Raw genomic sequence first — 19047 nt, forward strand, 5'->3', positions numbered from 1 at the left:
AAATATAAAACCATTATATGCTTGTTACATATTTGTGTATTACTTCTCTTTCAATTCTCTTAAATCTTCAATAATCTCTTCACAAGCTAACTTTGCATGATTAGACAACTCCTGAATTTCCAGAAAAATTGCAAGTTCATCAAGTTTCTGTTCTTCATTAATCATCCCCAATATTCTGCACAAACCAAAAAAAAATAACTCTATGACAAACAATCTCATGTAATATTGAGTCACCAAACTTATCAAGAAGCATTATTACAACTTACACCAATAATAAAAAAAAAAAAGTCACCCCTTAAAATATACAGAGTACAAGTACTTTTGTAATTTCGTATTATAAAAGTCACTCCACTCTTACAACAAATTAGTTATTGTATGTCATCCTCATAACCAGCATAAGAGTTGGCTCAAGCGGTAAACCCACAACTTGATGTCGCTTAAGGGAGGTCTCGAGTTCGAGTCTCACCGAATGCCCAATACTCTTGTTGGTTGTTGGGAGACTCGTCCACCATAAACCAGGTGTGCAACTCGGGTCAGATCCGAATGTAGTTGGAGCTAATCTCTGTTGAATCGGATGTGGCAAACTCAAAAAAAGTATGTCATCCTCATACAACAAATGCATGCATGCTTTAGTTACTTAAAAGTTTAAAGGCATCAAAGCTGTAAAGATTGGATCCACAATGACATTATTACCTAAACAATAAAATGGGCTTTATATGTTTGGGCAAAGACATAAATTTGCTTTTATCATAATCCAAGGCCCTAAAATGTAATTAGATTATTAGGCCCACTATACCAAAAGATTTTGATTTTATAAAAGTAGGAAAATTATTAGAGTGTATTGATTAAGCTAATGACCAGGGGCCTGTATGGTTGAACATGGACATGACGAAGGTACATCCTGGTACATCATCGAATAATTTCTGAAATAAATCCAATTCAATCAATAATCATACAGAAATTTATTCATGTAGATTAGATTTGTGTCATTTAATAAATCTTGTAACTGCACTTTGTTAATTTATCCGTACTTAATAGTACTACTTGTATTAGAGTTCATAATTTATTGCAACTATGAAACCTATAATTTCTAGTTTTAAAAAAATATAAAATAATAAAACAAGTGATTTTAGACAACACCATCAATGATAAATGTAGAATATTACGGAGTATAAATCAATCAAAAAAGTAATTAAGTGAAATGTATTTTAATCTAATACTTAAAAAAAAAATTGATCATGTAATCAACAAATAACTTTTTTAAGAACAAGTATACTTTTGAAATTGTAAATAGCCCATAGTAGTCCTGAAATGTGTTTTTTTTTCCTTCACTCTTTTTATTATTTTAGTCGTCTTCTGATGTGATTTTTAGTCCGAAAACTAAGCCTCACAAAGATATGAATCTAACCTAATTCTATACAGAAAATTCACCAAGAATTAAGCAAGAAACTTAGATTAATTAATCAAGAATCCACCTAATTAATCAACCTAGGTGATTGTTTTAACTAAAACAAACAAAACAGCAAATTGGAATCCACCAATCAAGAATTTAAGTAATCCAACTTAAACAAAAGCAATAAGAAATATTATTATGAATGTATGATTAAACTTGTATATTATTCGAAGATTACAACCCTATATTTATAAACTCAATCAATTATCCTAATCCCACTTGAATTAGAATTCTAATCCCCTAACAAAAACCCACGGATTGCATAACTTAATCAAGTTTAGATAACTTTGATTTAGTTATTTAATCCTACTTAAACTCTAACTACTCTTAAGATAAAACTTGCCTATTTTATCCTAACTCAAGCTTGCACTCCAAGCTATTATTGACGCCTACTAGACTAAAACAATTCCTAATGCAATTAGAAATCCTAAGTGCTTAAAACAAGAAAAACCCTTTCAAGTGAAAGGTAAAAACTTGTAAGCAAAAACCTAAGAAAGCTTTTAAAGAAACCTTAAAGAACTATCAAGAAGCTTCAAGAACTCCCAAGAACGCCACCATACAAAGCGTGGCTTTGTCTTGATGCCCCCGATAGTAAGTTTGACCTATTGAAGAAGCTTCCAAGTATAGATTCATGCTTTCTTGACTTTCTTGGAATAATTCTTCAACATGCTCATCGTTCACATTGATGCACGCATCATCCTCCCCTTCTTCAAAAGAATTTGCCCTCAAATCTTCAATAGCACCATCTGGCAAATACTTCACCAAATCCCCAATATTAAATGTTGCGCTTACACCATATTCTCCCGGCAATTCAAGCTTATATGCATTCTCATTGATCTTCTCAATAATCTTGAACGGCCCCTCACTTCTTGGCATCAATTTATTCTTTCGTTTGTTAGGAAATCTCTCTTTTCTCAAGTGTAGCCACACCAAGTCGCCAACTTCAAAACTTTGTGGCTTTTTGTTCTTGTTAGCTCGTGCTTTGTAGAGTTCATTGACACGTTCAATCCTAGCTCTAACTTGTGCGTGTAGCTTTATCATGTACTTGATTTTAGTCTCGGCATCCTTATGAATCACTTCCCCTTTTGGAATTTCAATTAAATCAATGGGCATTTTTGGATTGACACCATAAACAACTTCGAATGGTGTGTGTTTTGTGGCATAAGTAGGTGATCTATTGTAAGCAAACTCGGCATGAGCAAGCTTAATATCCCAATCTTTTTGTGTTTTGCTCACTAGTCCACGTAAAAGCACACCAAGAGTTCGATTTGTTACCTCCGTTTGTCCGTCCGTTTGCGGGTGATATGATGTACTAAATAACAGCTTCGTTCCCACCAACTTCCATAGTGATTTCCAAAAGAAACTCATGAACTTTGTATCACGATCACTCACAATACTGTTCGGCAACCCATGTAGTCTCACCACTTCCTTGAAATACAATTCCGCCACTTTCATAGCATCGTCCACTTTGTGACAAGGTATGAAATGAGCCATCTTGGAAAATCGATCCACTACAACCATGATTGAGTCCTTTCCTCTTTGAGTCCTTGGCAAACCAACTACAAAATCCATAGACACGTCTTCCCAAGGTGAATCTGGCACGGGCAAGGGCGTATATAAGCCTTGATGAAACGTAGCCTTGGCTTTTTGACATGTTGCACACCTAGAAACTATTGATTGTACATCCGCTAGCATTCTAGGCCAATAAAAATGCTCTTGCAGCATAGTTAATGTTTTCGTTATGCCAAAATGTCCCGCTATCCCTCCTCCATGCACTTCTCTTACTATTAATTCTCTAATAGAACACTTAGGCACGCACAAACGATTCCCCTTGAAAAGAAAACCGTCTTGTAAAACATAGGAACCTACGGCCCCCTTGGAACACTCCTCTAGGATTGTAGAGAAATCCACGTCCCCCTTATAGTACTCCTTGATTAACGCGAAACCAAGTAGTTTACAATTCAACACTCCAAGCAACGTGTGTCTTCTAGATAGTGCATCGGCCACTACATTTGCTTTCCCCTCCTTATACTTTGAAGAAAAATTGAAAGCTTGTAGAAACTCTACCCATTTAGCATGTCTAGGGTTCAATTTTTGTTGACCATGAATGTACTTCAAAGCTTCGTGATCACTATGCAACACAAAGTGATTTGGGCGCAAATAGTGACTCCAATGGTCCAATGCTCGCACAATAGCATAGAACTCCTTGTCATAGGTAGAATAGTTCAATCTAGCACCGTTTAATTTCTCACTAAAATAGGCAATAGGGCGCTTCTTTTGAACCAAAACGGCACCAATCCCTACACCACTAGCGTCGGTCTCTACCTCAAATGGTTGTGAAAAATCCGGCAATGCAAGTACGGGTGCTTCACATAGCTTCCTTTTGACCAAATCAAATGCACGTTGGGCTTCCTTGGTCCACTCGAATTTTCCCTTGTCTTTCTTCAAGCATTCAGTCATAGGTGCAACTATCGTGGAAAAATTCTTCACAAATCTTCTATAAAACGACGCTAGACCATGAAACGATCTAACTTCACTCACATTGGTAGGTACGGGCCAAGTCTTGATAGCTTCAACCTTGGATTGATCCACGGACACACCATCTTTGGATACTACATACCCTAGAAACGTCACGCTAGGAACAAGAAAATAACATTTTTCCAATTTTGCGTACAACTTCTTCTCCCTAAGAACCTCCAAAACGCTTCTCAAATGCATTAGATGATCATTGAAATTTTCAGAATAAATTAATATGTCATCCAAGTAAACAACTACGAACCTTCCAAGAAATGGTTTCAACACCTCGTTCATCAATCTCATAAATGTACTGGGCGCATTGGTTAGACCAAAAGGCATGACCAACCACTCATACAACCCCACTTTAGTCTTGAAAGCCGTCTTCCATTCATCTCCTTCCCTCATGCGTATTTGATGATAGCCACTCATAAGATCAATCTTGGAAAATAGCTTTGAACCATGCAATTCGTCTAACAAATCATCAAGTCTAGGTATAGGAAATCTATACTTGATGGTTATGTTGTTCACACTCCTACTATCAATGCACATGCGCCAACTCCCATCTTTTTTTGGAACTAACAATGTAGGCACGGCACATGGGCTCATACTCTCTTTCACGTAGCCTCTTTGCATCAATTCCTCTATTTGACGTTGCATTTCCTTTGTTTCTTCCGGATTACTTCTATATGCTGCCTTGTTAGGTAGTGGAGCTCCCGGAATAAGATCAATTTGATGTTCAATACCACGAATTGGTGGTAATCCCGGTGGTAATTCACTAGGAAAAACATCACAATACTCTTGCAATACTACTTCTAATTCCACGGGCCTCTTTTCTTGTTTACTTTCATTCACTTGCACATTGTTAGCCACCATAATATATACTATATTGTTGTTGTTGATCTCTTTCTCCAACTCCTTTTCCCCAATTAAATATGCACCTTTTGAACTAGGGTTAATTCTATGATCAACAAGTGGTTTCAATGCATATGATTTTTCCCCCTTTCCTTTTCGAATTATATACACATTTGTCCTACCATTAAACTTGACAAATCTATCATATTGCCATGGTCTACCCAATAAGATATGACAAGCATCCATAGGGCATACATCACATAAAACTTTATCATGATATTTGCCAATTGAAAAGGTGATTAGGGCTCGTTTCGTTACCTTCACGTCACTAGCATCATTGAGCCAATGTAGCTTGTAAGGTTTTGGGTGATCGGTTGTAGGCCACTCTAATTTGTTGATCAAAGTTGTAGACACCACATTTGTGCAACTTCCCGAGTCTATTATTACGTCACACAATCGATCTTCCACCTTGCACCTTGTTAAAAAGATTTTCTCTCTTTGATTCTCTTCAACGGGCATAGGTTTAGAGTGAAGAGCTCTCCTTAGAACCAAGCTCTTTCCTTGCGTTTCACCATCAACCTCTTCGGCACTACCCTCCTCTTCTTCAAAATCACGTTCTTTCTCGACCACAACCTCCATGTCACTATTTCCCTCGCACCTAGCTTTCTCTTCTTCCCATTCTTGAGCCGTCATAGTGCGTTTTGAGTAGCAATTGCTTGCTATGTGGCCAACACTCCCACATTTGAAACATTTTCTATCTTCGGTCACCTTCTTGCTAGCTTCGTTTCTGGGTTTGTTATCTTTAGCATACGGATTAGAAGAAGTCCTATCAAAGGTAGGCTTGTCACTAGCCTTTGTGAACGTGCGTGTGAACGGTTTCACACTTGAGGTCTTCTTGGCCTTGAATTGTCTTTCAACCTTAATGGCCGCCTTGCATACTTCTTCAAACGAATAGTATTCGTGCAATTCAATCTTCTCTTGAACATTTTCGTTCAAACCTGCAATAAAACGTGCTATTTTGTGCCCTAGAATTTCTTCTAAATCACACAATAAACATAGTTTCTCAAACTCACACAAATAAGCCTCCACGGATTGATTTCCTTGCTTAAAAGTCTGCATCTTGAGATACACTTCTTGCACGTACTCATGGGGCACAAATTGACGCTTCATATATTTCTGCAATTGTGTCCAAGTAGTGATCTTGGATCGTCCCTCCTTGCGTCTCTTTTTCTTGAGATTATCATACCATAAACTCGCATAACCTGTGAGTTTTAATTCAGCAAGTTTGCACCTCTTTCGTTCATCATACTCCTTGTAATCAAAGAGTGTTTCGGCTCTTCTAACCCACTCAAAATATTTTTCGGGGTCTAGCATACTACCATTGAATTCCGGAAAATCTAACCTTATATTTCGGTCATCATCTTTGGCCTTGTTCTTCCGTCTATGCCTTCTAGGTTCATCACTCGAAGATGAATCTTTATGGCGTGATCTACTTGCTTTTCTCCTTTCATATTCGTCTTCACTTGAACTAGAAATTGCAACTGATTTGTTCTTCCTTGAAGATGAAGTTTTGTCACGTTCGTCAAGCCTAGCCAATACTTCTTGCAATTGTTGTGACAATCGCTCTATTTGACGATCCCTCCGCAAGTTATGCGCTTGATCAAGGTTCAAACCCCTTGGAATCCCTGGGATTTCTTCGTCACTCATTGCTCCTACACAAACCAGGTTTAGTTTATGCAAAATCTTGATTAAAAGATTGAATCTTGATTGATTCTTGAAGCAAATAAGAACCGTTCTCCAGATCGCAACTTTGTGTAACACTCTCAAAAGTTTGAGGTTGCACAGACTTCGTTACGCGTCCAATTGACACGAAATTTTGACACAATGTTGATCTACGTTTTCTGAATCTTGCCACAAAATTTCAGCCAAAAATTCCAAGCCTAACGTCACCAGTTTAAATTCTACCGAAACTGTGCTCTGATACCAAGATGATGTGATTTTTAGTCCGAAAACTAAGCCTCACAAAGATATGAATCTAACCTAATTCTATACAGAAAATTCACCAAGAATTAAGCAAGAAACTTAGATTAATTAATCAAGAATCCACCTAATTAATCAACCTAGGTGATTGTTTTAACTAAAACAAACAAAACAGCAAATTGGAATCCACCAATCAAGAATTTAAGTAATCCAACTTAAACAAAAGCAATAAGAAATATTATTATGAATGTATGATTAAACTTGTATATTATTCGAAGATTACAACCCTATATTTATAAACTCAATCAATTATCCTAATCCCACTTGAATTAGAATTCTAATCCCCTAACAAAAACCCACGGATTGCATAACTTAATCAAGTTTAGATAACTTTGATTTAGTTATTTAATCCTACTTAAACTCTAACTACTCTTAAGATAAAACTTGCCTATTTTATCCTAACTCAAGCTTGCACTCCAAGCTATTATTGACGCCTACTAGACTAAAACAATTCCTAATGCAATTAGAAATCCTAAGTGCTTAAAACAAGAAAAACCCTTTCAAGTGAAAGGTAAAAACTTGTAAGCAAAAACCTAAGAAAGCTTTTAAAGAAACCTTAAAGAACTATCAAGAAGCTTCAAGAACTCCCAAGAACGCCACCATACAAAGCGTGGCTTTGTCTTGATGCCCCCGATAGTAAGTTTGACCTATTGAAGAAGCTTCCAAGTATAGATTCATGCTTTCTTGACTTTCTTGGAATAATTCTTCAACATGCTCATCGTTCACATTGATGCACGCATCATCTTCAATTCAACCCATATTTATAAAATACTCACATTGACTATGTATTTTACGAAAGTATTTTTCCTAGGACTTTTAACATTCAAATGGATGCCTTGTGCCCTCTACATAATTATTCTAAATGTCTAAACACACAAGGGATAGAAAAAAAAAAAAAAAACTTTGTAATTATAAACATGAACATGAAATATTATACTCCTGTAAACTACCATCATGCTAGCATGAAATCGTTGACTTTTTATTGCCTGTCCTAATCAACATTAGCAAAGAATCAAAGATTAAACTTATATCTTAATCAACATTAGCAAAGATTAAAGTGTATAACTATAATTAAGAAAAATGAATGCTTATAAAGTTAAATTACCCATTAAGTTTGCAAGCTATATTTGACTCCACAAATTGCACTGTGCTTCTTAAGCCCAAACTTCCACAAAGTTTATAATATTTCTGCAAATAATATTTCTGGTATTGATTTTCTGCCAAAAAAAATTCACAATTTTCCCTTGACAAAATCTTTGTGACAATTTTCTTATTAAGCCTCATTTGCTTCCTAATCTTTGATTTTTGTGCTTCTTTTCTCTCTTCTTCTGTTGAGTAAAAAATTACTGATCTTTCATGGGTGCTTAACCCAAAATTCTGCATTTTTCCGATACAAATCGTTACTCCATGTACAACAGACTTAGTCACGTTAAATCACAATGTTACGTAAAAATAAAATAGAAAAAGAATAGAAGTTAATTAAATTTACAAGATAGTCCTTGTTAGTGGGATCATGAATATCCCAGAAAAGACCACAAAGTGATGAGAATGAAATGATACTGCTATCATATTCTACTTTGACAGCTTCTGTATGACCAGTTCCCCCTTCACTTACCTGTTAAATCCAAAATTAACTAAATTAAATTAAATCATGCTTTATTAAATAATCCTGATTAAAATTAGAAATTAATCAAAAAATAATTACTAATTACTTCTTCATATGATGGTTTTCTAAGGCTTCCTCCAAAATAACCAGTGGAAGTTTTGTTAACTCCATTGATGCTCCCAAATGCCGATTCGAGTACCCGAAAACTTCCTGAATTAACCCTTAATTAGAATTTAATCAATCATTCAGGATCAAAAACAGAGCAAAAAACAGAGAAGAGGATAGTATTATTGTACCTCCAGCAAAGATTGCTGTTTTCAGAAATTGAGGTGGTACTTGTTGAGATTGTAATGATGCATTTTGGAATTCTGGGTAATCACTGATTTGAGGGAGTAATTCATACATTATTATATAATTATAGTTATAGAATTATTAATTATGAGAATTTGAGCTTATATATGATAATTTAGGTATTATGAAGTAATAAAGCTAGAAGATGTGGGAAATGAGTGTGGATTTTTTGTGCATTAGCGTGTTAGATCAGTGTAGATTTAGATGTTTTTGAGTATAAATAGGGTTAGTTTGACCAAAATTTATGAAATTATGGTAATTAAATTAAGTGGAAGTGAAGCTTCCTTTGATACTCTTTAGCACACAACTTGCAGACCATTGATTCACACCTTTGAGATAGCTAATTACAAGTACATAGAATGAAATATTAAATGATATTACTTCCATATTATATTAGTTTAGTTTCTCAACCCACTAAAAAAAACATGGTTTGTATAATTTTAATGTCAAAGTGTGTTAATTTTGACTAATAAATATATTGGATTATCAACAAAGTTAATACTCGAAGTATGTAACAACCATGGCTATACAAATTGTACCACGATATCAACCCTTGGTAAAACCTTGTTTGTTTGAATTGAATTATTGACAAAAGCTAAGTAAGTAAGTAACCACTACTAATATACCAATTGCATCACAACAATCCATAGCAAAACCTTGTTTGTGTACATGAATGAAAAGATTGCACGTCTTGATGTTAGTCACAACTCACAAGAGTGGGTGGATAGAGCTTGCTTGATTTGGCCATGGGAGAATATGGAGGGAGAGTACGGAAGAGGATTATGATTTGAGAGGAAAGAAACCTATACTCGGGATATCATGTGAGAATATTTATTGTCTTTCTTATCCATTAAACAAATATACACACAAAAGTATTCTAGGTTAAACTAAGAAATACAAACTAAATTATACGGAGTATAAAAAGTACAAAAAAATTATTTACCTAAATAGATTATTTGCATTATCCATCAAATTTGGACATTAAAATTGCAATTTGTCCAGAAAGATTTAACTAGATGTTAAATTAATAATTTCCAAACTGTGAAAACTAACACTAAACAAAGAGAGTTGATTTAGACAAGATAATTAGACGATAATGGTCCAATAATCCAATAATTAGTGCTAAAATGGGGTATTTCTTAATTTTTATGGTAAACTTAAACATTTGAAGTATACATTTCCTACATCATGATAACGATAAGGCAACCTCCACCCTATAAATTTTACACTTTTTAACATTTCAAAGTTTTTTGGTCCCATAAAAAGGCCAATAATGCAGGCAAAGTTGCATGGTCGTTGGTCAAACCTCCAAGCTCCAAGGCCAATACCACATCTGCTTTTCTTGAGTTGCTACACACCTTTGAGTTTGAGTTCTCCCTAAATTCCTGATTTTTATAGGATTGAACATGTTCTAAAAGATAGAATATATATATATATATATATATAAATTAGAACATTTGATTTAATTTAGAACATACGAGTAAAAATTTAGAACATAAAGAGTGTTCTCATATAAGAAAAATTCTCATATTATGTAAATTCATCTCTTAAACTTGAGTTTTAAGAGGAAAAAAAAGTGAGTATTAATTTATTTAATACATTTTTATTTACCTCATAAATTAAACAATGCATGTTATATAGTGTTCATGTGTTCTTTCTTTTCACTTTTTTTGTTCTTCTTCTTTTTACATTTATTTGTCAAAAGCTTTTGTTTATTGTTAGTAAAAAGAAGAAACAAAAATTATCTTCCAAAAATCACTTTATATAGAACTAAAACAGCCTCAAAATAATCATCTTACAAAAGTTAAATGCAACAGGACAAAATTATTATCTGGAGATGATGATTATTGATTATAGAGAGCCCCTACTATGCATGTTACTTGCTATCTTTTTTTTATTATTATTATTATTATTATTATTATTATTATTATTATTTTTTTATTTCTTCTTCTTTTCTTTTTTTTTAAAAAATTTATTTTTTCTTTTTTTAAAATCATGCTAATTTTATTTTTTAAAAAAATACTGTAGATATCAGAGAGATATTAATTAAAGCCCATAATATGCAGACTGAAAGCCCACAACAGTACACCAAAATGTTACCACATGAAATGAGTCATGCATCAACTTCAATTCAACACTAGAGCTCTTTTGTTCATAAGTGGATCTGTGGAAAAATGATTTTCTTTGTACATATGTGATCATTTAATAAGGGACTTCATCATTAGTTAATGTATGGTGAAGATTGTGATGAATGATGATAAACATAATAATATTTTAAAGAAAATGGAGAGTGAAAATGAGGTGGTTTTAATTCCAAATATGGATAGATAAGTCCTTAACTTTGTCTAAAAACATTTTGCTAGATATTAAGAATAAGAAAGTCTCACTTCAATCATGTATATAGTATTGTTATCCAATCAAAATCACTAGGAGTTATGCAAATGTATTCTAAATAGTCGTGTTATTTTCACCTTAAAAACCTCAACCTTAATTTTTCCCCCTTATAATGGAAATAGGCATGCTAGACCATCCACACAAACATGCATAGTCTCATCCTCTTTCCCTTACCCCATCTTTCTTAGGCCTATGAGCCTATCACTAACTTCACTACCAACAAGACAACTATAAATAGCCAAGCATCATCAACAACTCCTTAATCAAATTTCGTTACAATCTGAAAACGGTTGTTAGCCTTTATCTAAAACATTATCATATAGATGCGTAATCAACTATTGATATTATCAACCATCTACAATCTTCGATTATATCAACTGAATGGCAACTAAGAACTAACGCATCAAATCAGTAAATTCAATGAAGTCAAACCAAACAACTAATAATTGATTGTCAAATAAGACCAAATCATATAATTAAAAAGAAATAAAGACGGAATAACGAATTTAAAATAGGGTAGAACGGTGAGATGGAAGAGGAATTTGATGTATTATTAAAGTTTAATGGTTTGCTACAAATATGGTGAAATTTGTTTTCACTAGCAAAGAGCCAAAGACTAAGAATTGAATTGACCAAAATGAGAAAATATCCTTAAACTGTTAGATTATATAGTAAAGTGATACAAACATCCACAAAATTTCAGACAAATCAATAAATCATCCAGTAATATTTTCACTAATCATCTCTTTTTATTAAAATAAAATAAAAACCTTAATATTCCTCTCCACCCAATAATCAAATAAAATAAAATCAATCATATCATATCAATCAAAAACACTGAATTTATTTTTGTCCCTCTGATTGAGTAAAAAAGGAACCCAAACTTTCTTTACCACATCTGTTGTAGAAAAAAAAATTACCATAAATTTAATAATTTACAGAAACCCCTCTTTTTGCAATTGGAATTCTGTAGTCCATCATTAATACAAGTATATTAGTACTCTGTTTCTTTCTAAATTATAATCAATCTTCTTTCTTTCTGATTAAATTCAATCAAAATCATACCTCCTCACCTCACCTTACCTTACATCCCCCATTGTCGCCGTCATCACAATTCACAAATACCCTCTCTCTCTCTTTCTCTCTCCTCTCAAAAGCTGACTTCCCTCCTTCAACGTTCAAAAAACCCCACATCGTTAAAGATTCCCCACCCCCACTTTTCCAGGGTTTTGATTGAACTCTAAAGGGTCATCTTTATACAAACTTTAATTTTTTCTGGGTTATCGATTTTGTGTTTAAATTTTTATTTTTTGGGTCTTCAATTTTCAGCTCAATTTTTAGTTGGGTCATCGATTTTGAGCTGAAAGTTCTGGGTAGTCGGTGAATTTATCTGGGTCATCGTATTTTAGCTCTAATTTTTCTGGGGTATCGATTTTGAGCTGGAATTTTGTATAGGTAGTCGATAATTTTTTCTGGGTCTTCATCTATTAGCTCAATTTTATCTGGGTTATCGATTTTGAGCTGGAATTTTTTTGGGTCGTCAAATTTTGAGCTTGAAATTTTTCGGAATTTTGGAGAAGAAGAGATGTCTTAGGGAAGAGGTTTATGAAACAGGAATATCTGATGAGAGAGAAGAAAAATGGGGGGAGTGACGTCATCAATTGCTGCTAAATTTGCCTTTTTTCCGCCAGCTCCTCCGTCATACACGGTGATCTCCGACGAGAATTCCGGCGATGAGAAATTGTCAATACCGGAAGTTCCGAGAAGAGATGGTGTTGATGTTTTGAAGCTCCGCAGTCGGAGAGGAAACGACGTCGTTGCTGTTTATGTAAAGCACCCTAAAGCCTCTTCTACTTTGCTTTATTCTCATGGCAATGCTGCTGATTTAGGTCAAATGTTTGAGCTTTTTGTGGAGCTTAGCAGTCGCCTTCGTGTTAATCTTATGGGGTAATTTTCTAATCTTTGATCTATTTTAGTTTCAAGGGTTATTTAGCTGTAATTTGTTTGCACCAGAAAGTATGAAGTTAATAATCTTGTATTGTACTTATTTTAGATAATAATTGACAGTTGCTATTCAAAAAAAAATAAAATTGACAGTTTCCAATTTTCTATGAATAGATATTAAACAGTGCTTAGGGTTTTGATTAGTTTGGTATATATTAGACTATTAGAGGCTCGGATAACAGATTTTTGGAAAGTCATGAAATTTACAAATATTGGTTTTTATAATACTATGTAGTGTATCTTGAATTTGGTCCTTGAAAAGAAAGTTTTTGATTGTGTTGTATAAACACAAGCTGACATGCTACAAACAGAAGTTGAAATTATCATTTAAAATGGGATGGATGAGGAGAATTGAGATGGAGCAAAATGAGGAGTAATTGAAGCTTGTTCATCTTATTAAGTCTTTATAAGGAAATAGGTTGACTGCAATTATTAGGTCTATTGTGCTTGATTTGGAGCCTTATATGTTATGTGTCAGAACAAAGATGTTTATGTGTGAGGAGCTGAGGATACAATGACGAAGTTTAGGATTTGGAGGGTGCTTAAATATTGTAAGGGGTCAAGATTTTGTTCTGATGGGTGCTATTTTTGTTAAAAATACATTCTAACTCTTTCTATTTGCAAGTTGATAGTAGGATTCGAGTTATTGGCTGTGTTAATCACTTTCTTGTTATTATGAGTGGTGTCTGTAATATCATACCTTATACAAGATGTTCTTTGATTAAATGGCTAAATAAGATGAATTATAATCATGTATATTCCAGTCATATTAGTGGCACTAACCATAATAAAGGAATATAGATCCCTTATTCCAGTGAGTCTCACTGTCTCATATAGTGCCCTCTTTTCATATTTGTAAACTTATCTTGCTGAAGTTTATCTTTTAAATTATCTTGTCAATAGAAGCTACGGATGCAAGATGAAACATGTAGTCAAATTGTGGATCTCAACAACGTGTTTGTTATGTAGTTTTTGAATTAGTCTACTTAATCTTATGTATATTATAGCTTATCAATTGACCATATGTGTGCTGGTACATGGAGCTACAAATGTGGCATCATTGCTTTTGAAACCTAGGCTACTTCATTTTATGTATGCTGACCAATTGACCATATGTGTGTTGGTCATGGACCTACAAATCTGGCGTCATTGCGGTGCTGAGTTTGTCAACATTTTAATACCATAATAAATATCCAAGAAGCTTGCTTTTCTGATCACAATATCTTTATGGGTTTTTATAGGTATGACTACTCCGGATATGGACAGTCAACGGGAAAGGTAATGACTCATCTTTGCTGCTTGCTTTGCTAGCAATACGTTGTGTGGTGTTGTACTAGTCAGCAGGATCATGTGTCTTTTTATTCTAGAATTTTCTTTAATGCATATTTTCATGTCCAATGTTTCTAACTTCCAAATTCTAAGCGGCAATTACGGAGGACTTTAGTAATTTGCATGAACCTACACCCCCTCATCCAGGGTCCAAAAAATACCCTTCTCCATGCTTGGTATTTGCTCAAATGGGCTCTGTACCTCTCTGTTTAATCTTCATTTTTTACAGGGTATAGCCCAACCTGCTCCCATACATATAATTAAAATCAAATAGCATCTGAAGACCTAGGCTGCTTGGAAGTTGATTTTCTCTGATAATATAGCCATTCGTGTGTACATATAGTATATATATTAGGTACATGTATTTCATTATTTTGTAAAATACTGTGTATTATGATGCTTGCTGTTTGTCTTTATTCAAGTCTCGAAGAAGATGCAGATTCTTGAATATGCATCATAATTAGCATCAGTGTGCTAGCTCTAATGAACTATATATGGAGGCTATGGGATGCCCTTTAGTTGCTATTAGCTCTATGAAAAATCTAAACAAAACAGATGTACTTTGTTTATGTTTTGTCTTCTGTGTTTATATCTATCACATTTGTCTATTATTTAAAAACTCGAGTGTTCATGTGGTTTTGTTCATCATGTTTTACAGATGTTTGTTGTCAACTTCATATAGTGGGTAAAGGCCTTGTTGCTTTGGTTCTTATCTTGCAAAGAAAGGGTTTATTCATTATATGATGTTTCTCATGACATACATTCGTTGTTTTTCCTTGGAACAGCCTACTGAATCTAATACATACGCCGACATTGATGCAGCATATAAATGCCTGAAGGAGAAGTATGGGGTGAAAGATGAGCAATTAATATTGTATGGTCAGTCTGTTGGCAGTGGTCCTACAGTTGATCTAGCTGCACGTACTCCTAACCTCAGAGGGGTGGTTCTGCATAGCCCAATCCTTTCTGGAGTGAGGGTTCTCTATCCTGTCAAAAGGACTTATTGGTTTGATATTTACAAGGTAACAACTTTTTTTTAGATAAATGCATGAAATGTTTTCACTTATTGGGCTTACATTTCTTCTTCAATTTGTTTCAGAACGTTGACAAAATGGCCCAGGTGAATTGTCCTGTCTTAGTGATCCATGTAAGATCAACTCTTTTCTCATTTATGTTGACTTCTGTAGGTCTAGATTTGTTAAGTTTTGTTTATTGAGTTATGATGGCCTTTGCAAACTCATTCAACACACCTTAATTGTTATATGAAATTTAGGGCAGTGGCGGAGCCAGGATTTGTAATCCGGGGGGACAATTTTTAGATGTTTAATAATCGACAATAATTAAGAAAAAAGAAATTGATCACATAAATTGTTTAATATATATTTGAAATCGCTTATGAGATATGACAATTATTCTTATATGGTGAAAGAGGAGTTGTTAAAAAATTAATTGCATATTAAGAAATTTATTAACCATTTTTTTTTTTTTATGCTGGTAAACCCCAATTTTAAGGTATGTAATCCTTAATAATCGATAAATATGATTTATCAAATGATAAGCATTTACACAAATTGATAGTAGATGTAAAGGGATTTGGGTTACATTTTAAAAAAAAAAATAATAATAAATAAATAAACTTTCTTTGACTAAAAATAAAATTGGAAACTTAGTTCCAAACAAGCTATAAAAAAAATAGAATTTAGGCACACATAATTAGAGAGATAAAAAAATACGGAGACATGTGTTCATTACAAATAGTTTAATAACACATTAGTAATCACTATCAACAAGGCGATACTTGATTAAACAGTTAAATGAGAGTAGTTAGAGGTTTGAAGACTTATAATACTTTGTATATATAAATTACATACTATATAATGAAATTTAAAAACCAGTAAAAAAAAAAATGGCAAAATCCAAAAACAAGAAAAAGAAGTTAAATAGGAGCACTTTGTATAAACTATAAAATGAAATAAAAATAAAGTCCAAAAATAGCAAAAAGAAACAAAAAAAATGATCGGGTAAAGAATCGAACCTAGGATCAAAGAGAAATACAAGCTTTACTCAAGCCCATCAACCACCAGACCAAATGTTGTCTTTGTTATATAAGGTATACATGTAAGGTATTTATTCTTATTTACAGCATTTATTTAAGCTAACATAAATTAAATTTTTTTTTGGAAAAATGGGGGGACAACCGTCCCCCCTTGTTCCTACATGGCTCCGCCCCTGATTTAGGGTGAAACTTTGTGACATCTTTTCGGAAAAATATAAAAAAGAAAGGAAAAAAAATAAAAATAAAAAAATTCTTGAGAACACTTGTGTCTTTGCAGTTTCTACTTTGTGGCTCTGTCATTAGTCAACTTTAAACTGCGTGTATACAAAAACCTTCTTTAAAAATTTGCTTTGTGGTCCAACTCTGAACCTCTTGATATCATTAAAGCTAAATAAATATTGATGAAATCTTTTCAATTCAATTTGATTGAAGAAAATTTCTTTGCTACATGGCTACATGCTCCTTCTGAATGCTCTGCTATAAGTTTGTTTCTTGTAATTTATGTGGTAGCTCCTTCTGTAGTGCTAGTCTACCATTATTGCTTCTGTTGCTGACAAAATTTGTATCCGCTGTCAATGTTGTTCTATTTAACCCATAGATTAGTTGCTAAACATTACCCCCCCCCCAACCGGGTCCTGAGATTTATTATTATGATGACTCTGATCTCCCCATTTTCAAAATGTTTACACATCATCTCATACATATACCCAAATACTTCTCATGATCCTCCCGTGAGCACTGTTGTATGTGAAAGAAGGGTGTCTCTTGTCTGAGGGCTCTAATTTTTGCGAAACAGTGATTGGAAAGGCATAGATTGACCAGCCACAGAAAAGTAAGTAAAGGGTTAGGTTTGTGAGCATTTAGTCTGTATGATCCAAAGCTCTAAGTTTAAACAATGGCCATTAGGGAGTTGGGGACTCTTAAAGTCGCTATTTATGTGTCCTGGTTTTGTGATTCTTGATGCTAGTTTTACCGTTTCACCCTCATGCATGTAGACCGATAAGTAGTCTTACCTACTAAGACTAGTGTGTAGTGTCCCTCCACACCCCCTCCCCCCCCCCCTCCCACAAAAAAATAAAAATAAAATAATAATAATAATAATAAAAAATAAATAATGATAATAACGTATACATGTTGTGCCTGGGTGTGTCCGCCGGGGGGGGGGGTGATGACAGACGACCATTTTCCGTATTACATCTACTTGATTTTTTGGGGTGACTTCCTTTATATCAGTGTTTTTTTTTTTTTTATGATGAATTGAGATTACAATGTGGCCTTTGCTTCCTTTGTTTAGTTGAATAGTGTGCACCTATAAAAATTGAAAATGGTACTAGCTGAACATTGTGATACATGGACTTTCTACCAGGGAACAGCCGATGAAGTTGTTGATTGTTCCCATGGAAAACAACTTTATGAGCTCTGCAAGGAAAAGTATGAACCCTTGTGGCTCAGTGGGGGTGGACATTGCAACCTTGAACTCTACCCTGAATACATCAGACACTTGAAGAAGTTTGTATCATATCTTAACAAATTCAAAGCAGGCTCAAACGGGACTAAAGATCCTGCCGTAGAGTCTGCATCTAATGGGTCTTCCAAAGAGTCAACAACGGTAGAATCAGACACTCAAAGCAAGGCTTCAGACAATCAAAGCAAGTCTTCAGACAATCAGGTCAAGGTTCCCACAACAACGAATCAAGACACATTTGAGTTGAATCCTGACCTCCCAGAAGTCTCTAGAAACAGCTTAGATAGCCGGCTTGAAAAATCTAAGAAGACTAGCAAGCCTGAAAAATCACGAATGAGCACTGACCAAGTTGACAGATTTAGAAGAAAAAAGGGCTTATTATGGTGATGAAGAATATGAGAATCTATACTAAGTGATACTCTTAGCTTTGCTAGAAGGCAATTTTAATTCTTACACGTGCTTCTGTAACAATATGTATTAACTCCAAAAAAAGTATAGATTATTGAGTGTGTTAATTCTTGAGTTGTTTTTTAGTCCATACCTCTTGTACTTCATGCGTGTATAATTCGGAGTTTTTATCAAGTGATTTCTTGTACTTTCAGTTGAATAGAAAGTACTTCTCGTATGCGTGTATTATTTCTTGGTGGCAGGTTGCACCAAAGTTGCATTGTATTATTTTCCAGAAAGTAAACAAGTATTAAAGCTTACAGCTCGTCTTGTGTGCGGCTGGCCACACCGTGTGACCACTTAAAGTAACTCCTATAACATTGATTCAGTAACCCCTGTAGTACCAATCAAGTAACCCCTATAACACTGACCGAGTAACTCTATAAAAATGATGAAGTAACCCCAGCCACATATAAGACTTTGTGTAAAGCTTATTTTAAAAAATATTCCTCAATGTGCATAATCAAGCACGTAAACGCCAATTGGTGATTCAGGCTCTGGTAATATTGGAAACATTATTTTGACATTCCAGA

At 34.1% G+C, this 19047-nt stretch overlaps 2 protein-coding genes across 2 annotated transcripts; one reads left to right on the forward strand and one right to left on the reverse strand.

Moving 5' to 3' along the window:
- On the reverse strand, positions 1 to 8988 carry LOC110720376 (peptide methionine sulfoxide reductase-like). The gene is made up of 5 exons (XM_021899399.1): positions 8765 to 8988; positions 8575 to 8678; positions 8352 to 8477; positions 7968 to 8239; positions 1 to 175 (listed from the first exon to the last, which is right to left on the reverse strand). The coding sequence occupies exons 1-5, from the start codon at positions 8871 to 8873 to the stop codon at positions 40 to 42; spliced, it is 747 nt and encodes a 248-aa protein (XP_021755091.1). The 5' UTR covers positions 8874 to 8988; the 3' UTR covers positions 1 to 39.
- A 3139-nt stretch (positions 8989 to 12127) lies between these two features.
- LOC110720378 (protein ABHD17B-like) lies at positions 12128 to 18758 on the forward strand. Its single transcript, XM_021899401.1, has 5 exons — positions 12128 to 13160; positions 14459 to 14495; positions 15332 to 15568; positions 15646 to 15693; positions 17969 to 18758. Exons 1-5 carry the CDS (start codon positions 12853 to 12855, stop codon positions 18452 to 18454), a joined length of 1116 nt encoding a protein of 371 aa, XP_021755093.1. The 5' UTR covers positions 12128 to 12852; the 3' UTR covers positions 18455 to 18758.
- The last annotated feature ends 289 nt before the right edge of the window (positions 18759 to 19047 follow it).

This window comes from Chenopodium quinoa, unplaced genomic scaffold, assembly GCF_001683475.1.
Source record: "Chenopodium quinoa cultivar QQ74 unplaced genomic scaffold, ASM168347v1, whole genome shotgun sequence".
NCBI classification, from domain to species: Eukaryota; Viridiplantae; Streptophyta; class Magnoliopsida; order Caryophyllales; family Amaranthaceae; genus Chenopodium; species Chenopodium quinoa.

Coding starts and splice junctions, on each gene's coding strand:
- LOC110720378 (XM_021899401.1), top strand. CDS start 12,853: ATGGGGGGAGTGACGTCATCAATTGCTGCTAAATTTGCCTTTTTTCCG. Junction 13,161..14,458: donor CTTCGTGTTAATCTTATGGG/GTAATTTTCTAA, acceptor GGGTTTTTATAG/GTATGACTACTCCGGATATG. Junction 15,569..15,645: donor ATTGGTTTGATATTTACAAG/GTAACAACTTTT, acceptor AATTTGTTTCAG/AACGTTGACAAAATGGCCCA.
- LOC110720376 (XM_021899399.1), bottom strand. CDS start 8,873: ATGTATGAATTACTCCCTCAAATCAGTGATTACCCAGAATTCCAAAAT. Junction 8,478..8,574: donor GAAAACCATCATATGAAGAA/GTAATTAGTAAT, acceptor TGGATTTAACAG/GTAAGTGAAGGGGGAACTGG. Junction 8,240..8,351: donor CCACTAACAAGGACTATCTT/GTAAATTTAATT, acceptor GGAAAAATGCAG/AATTTTGGGTTAAGCACCCA.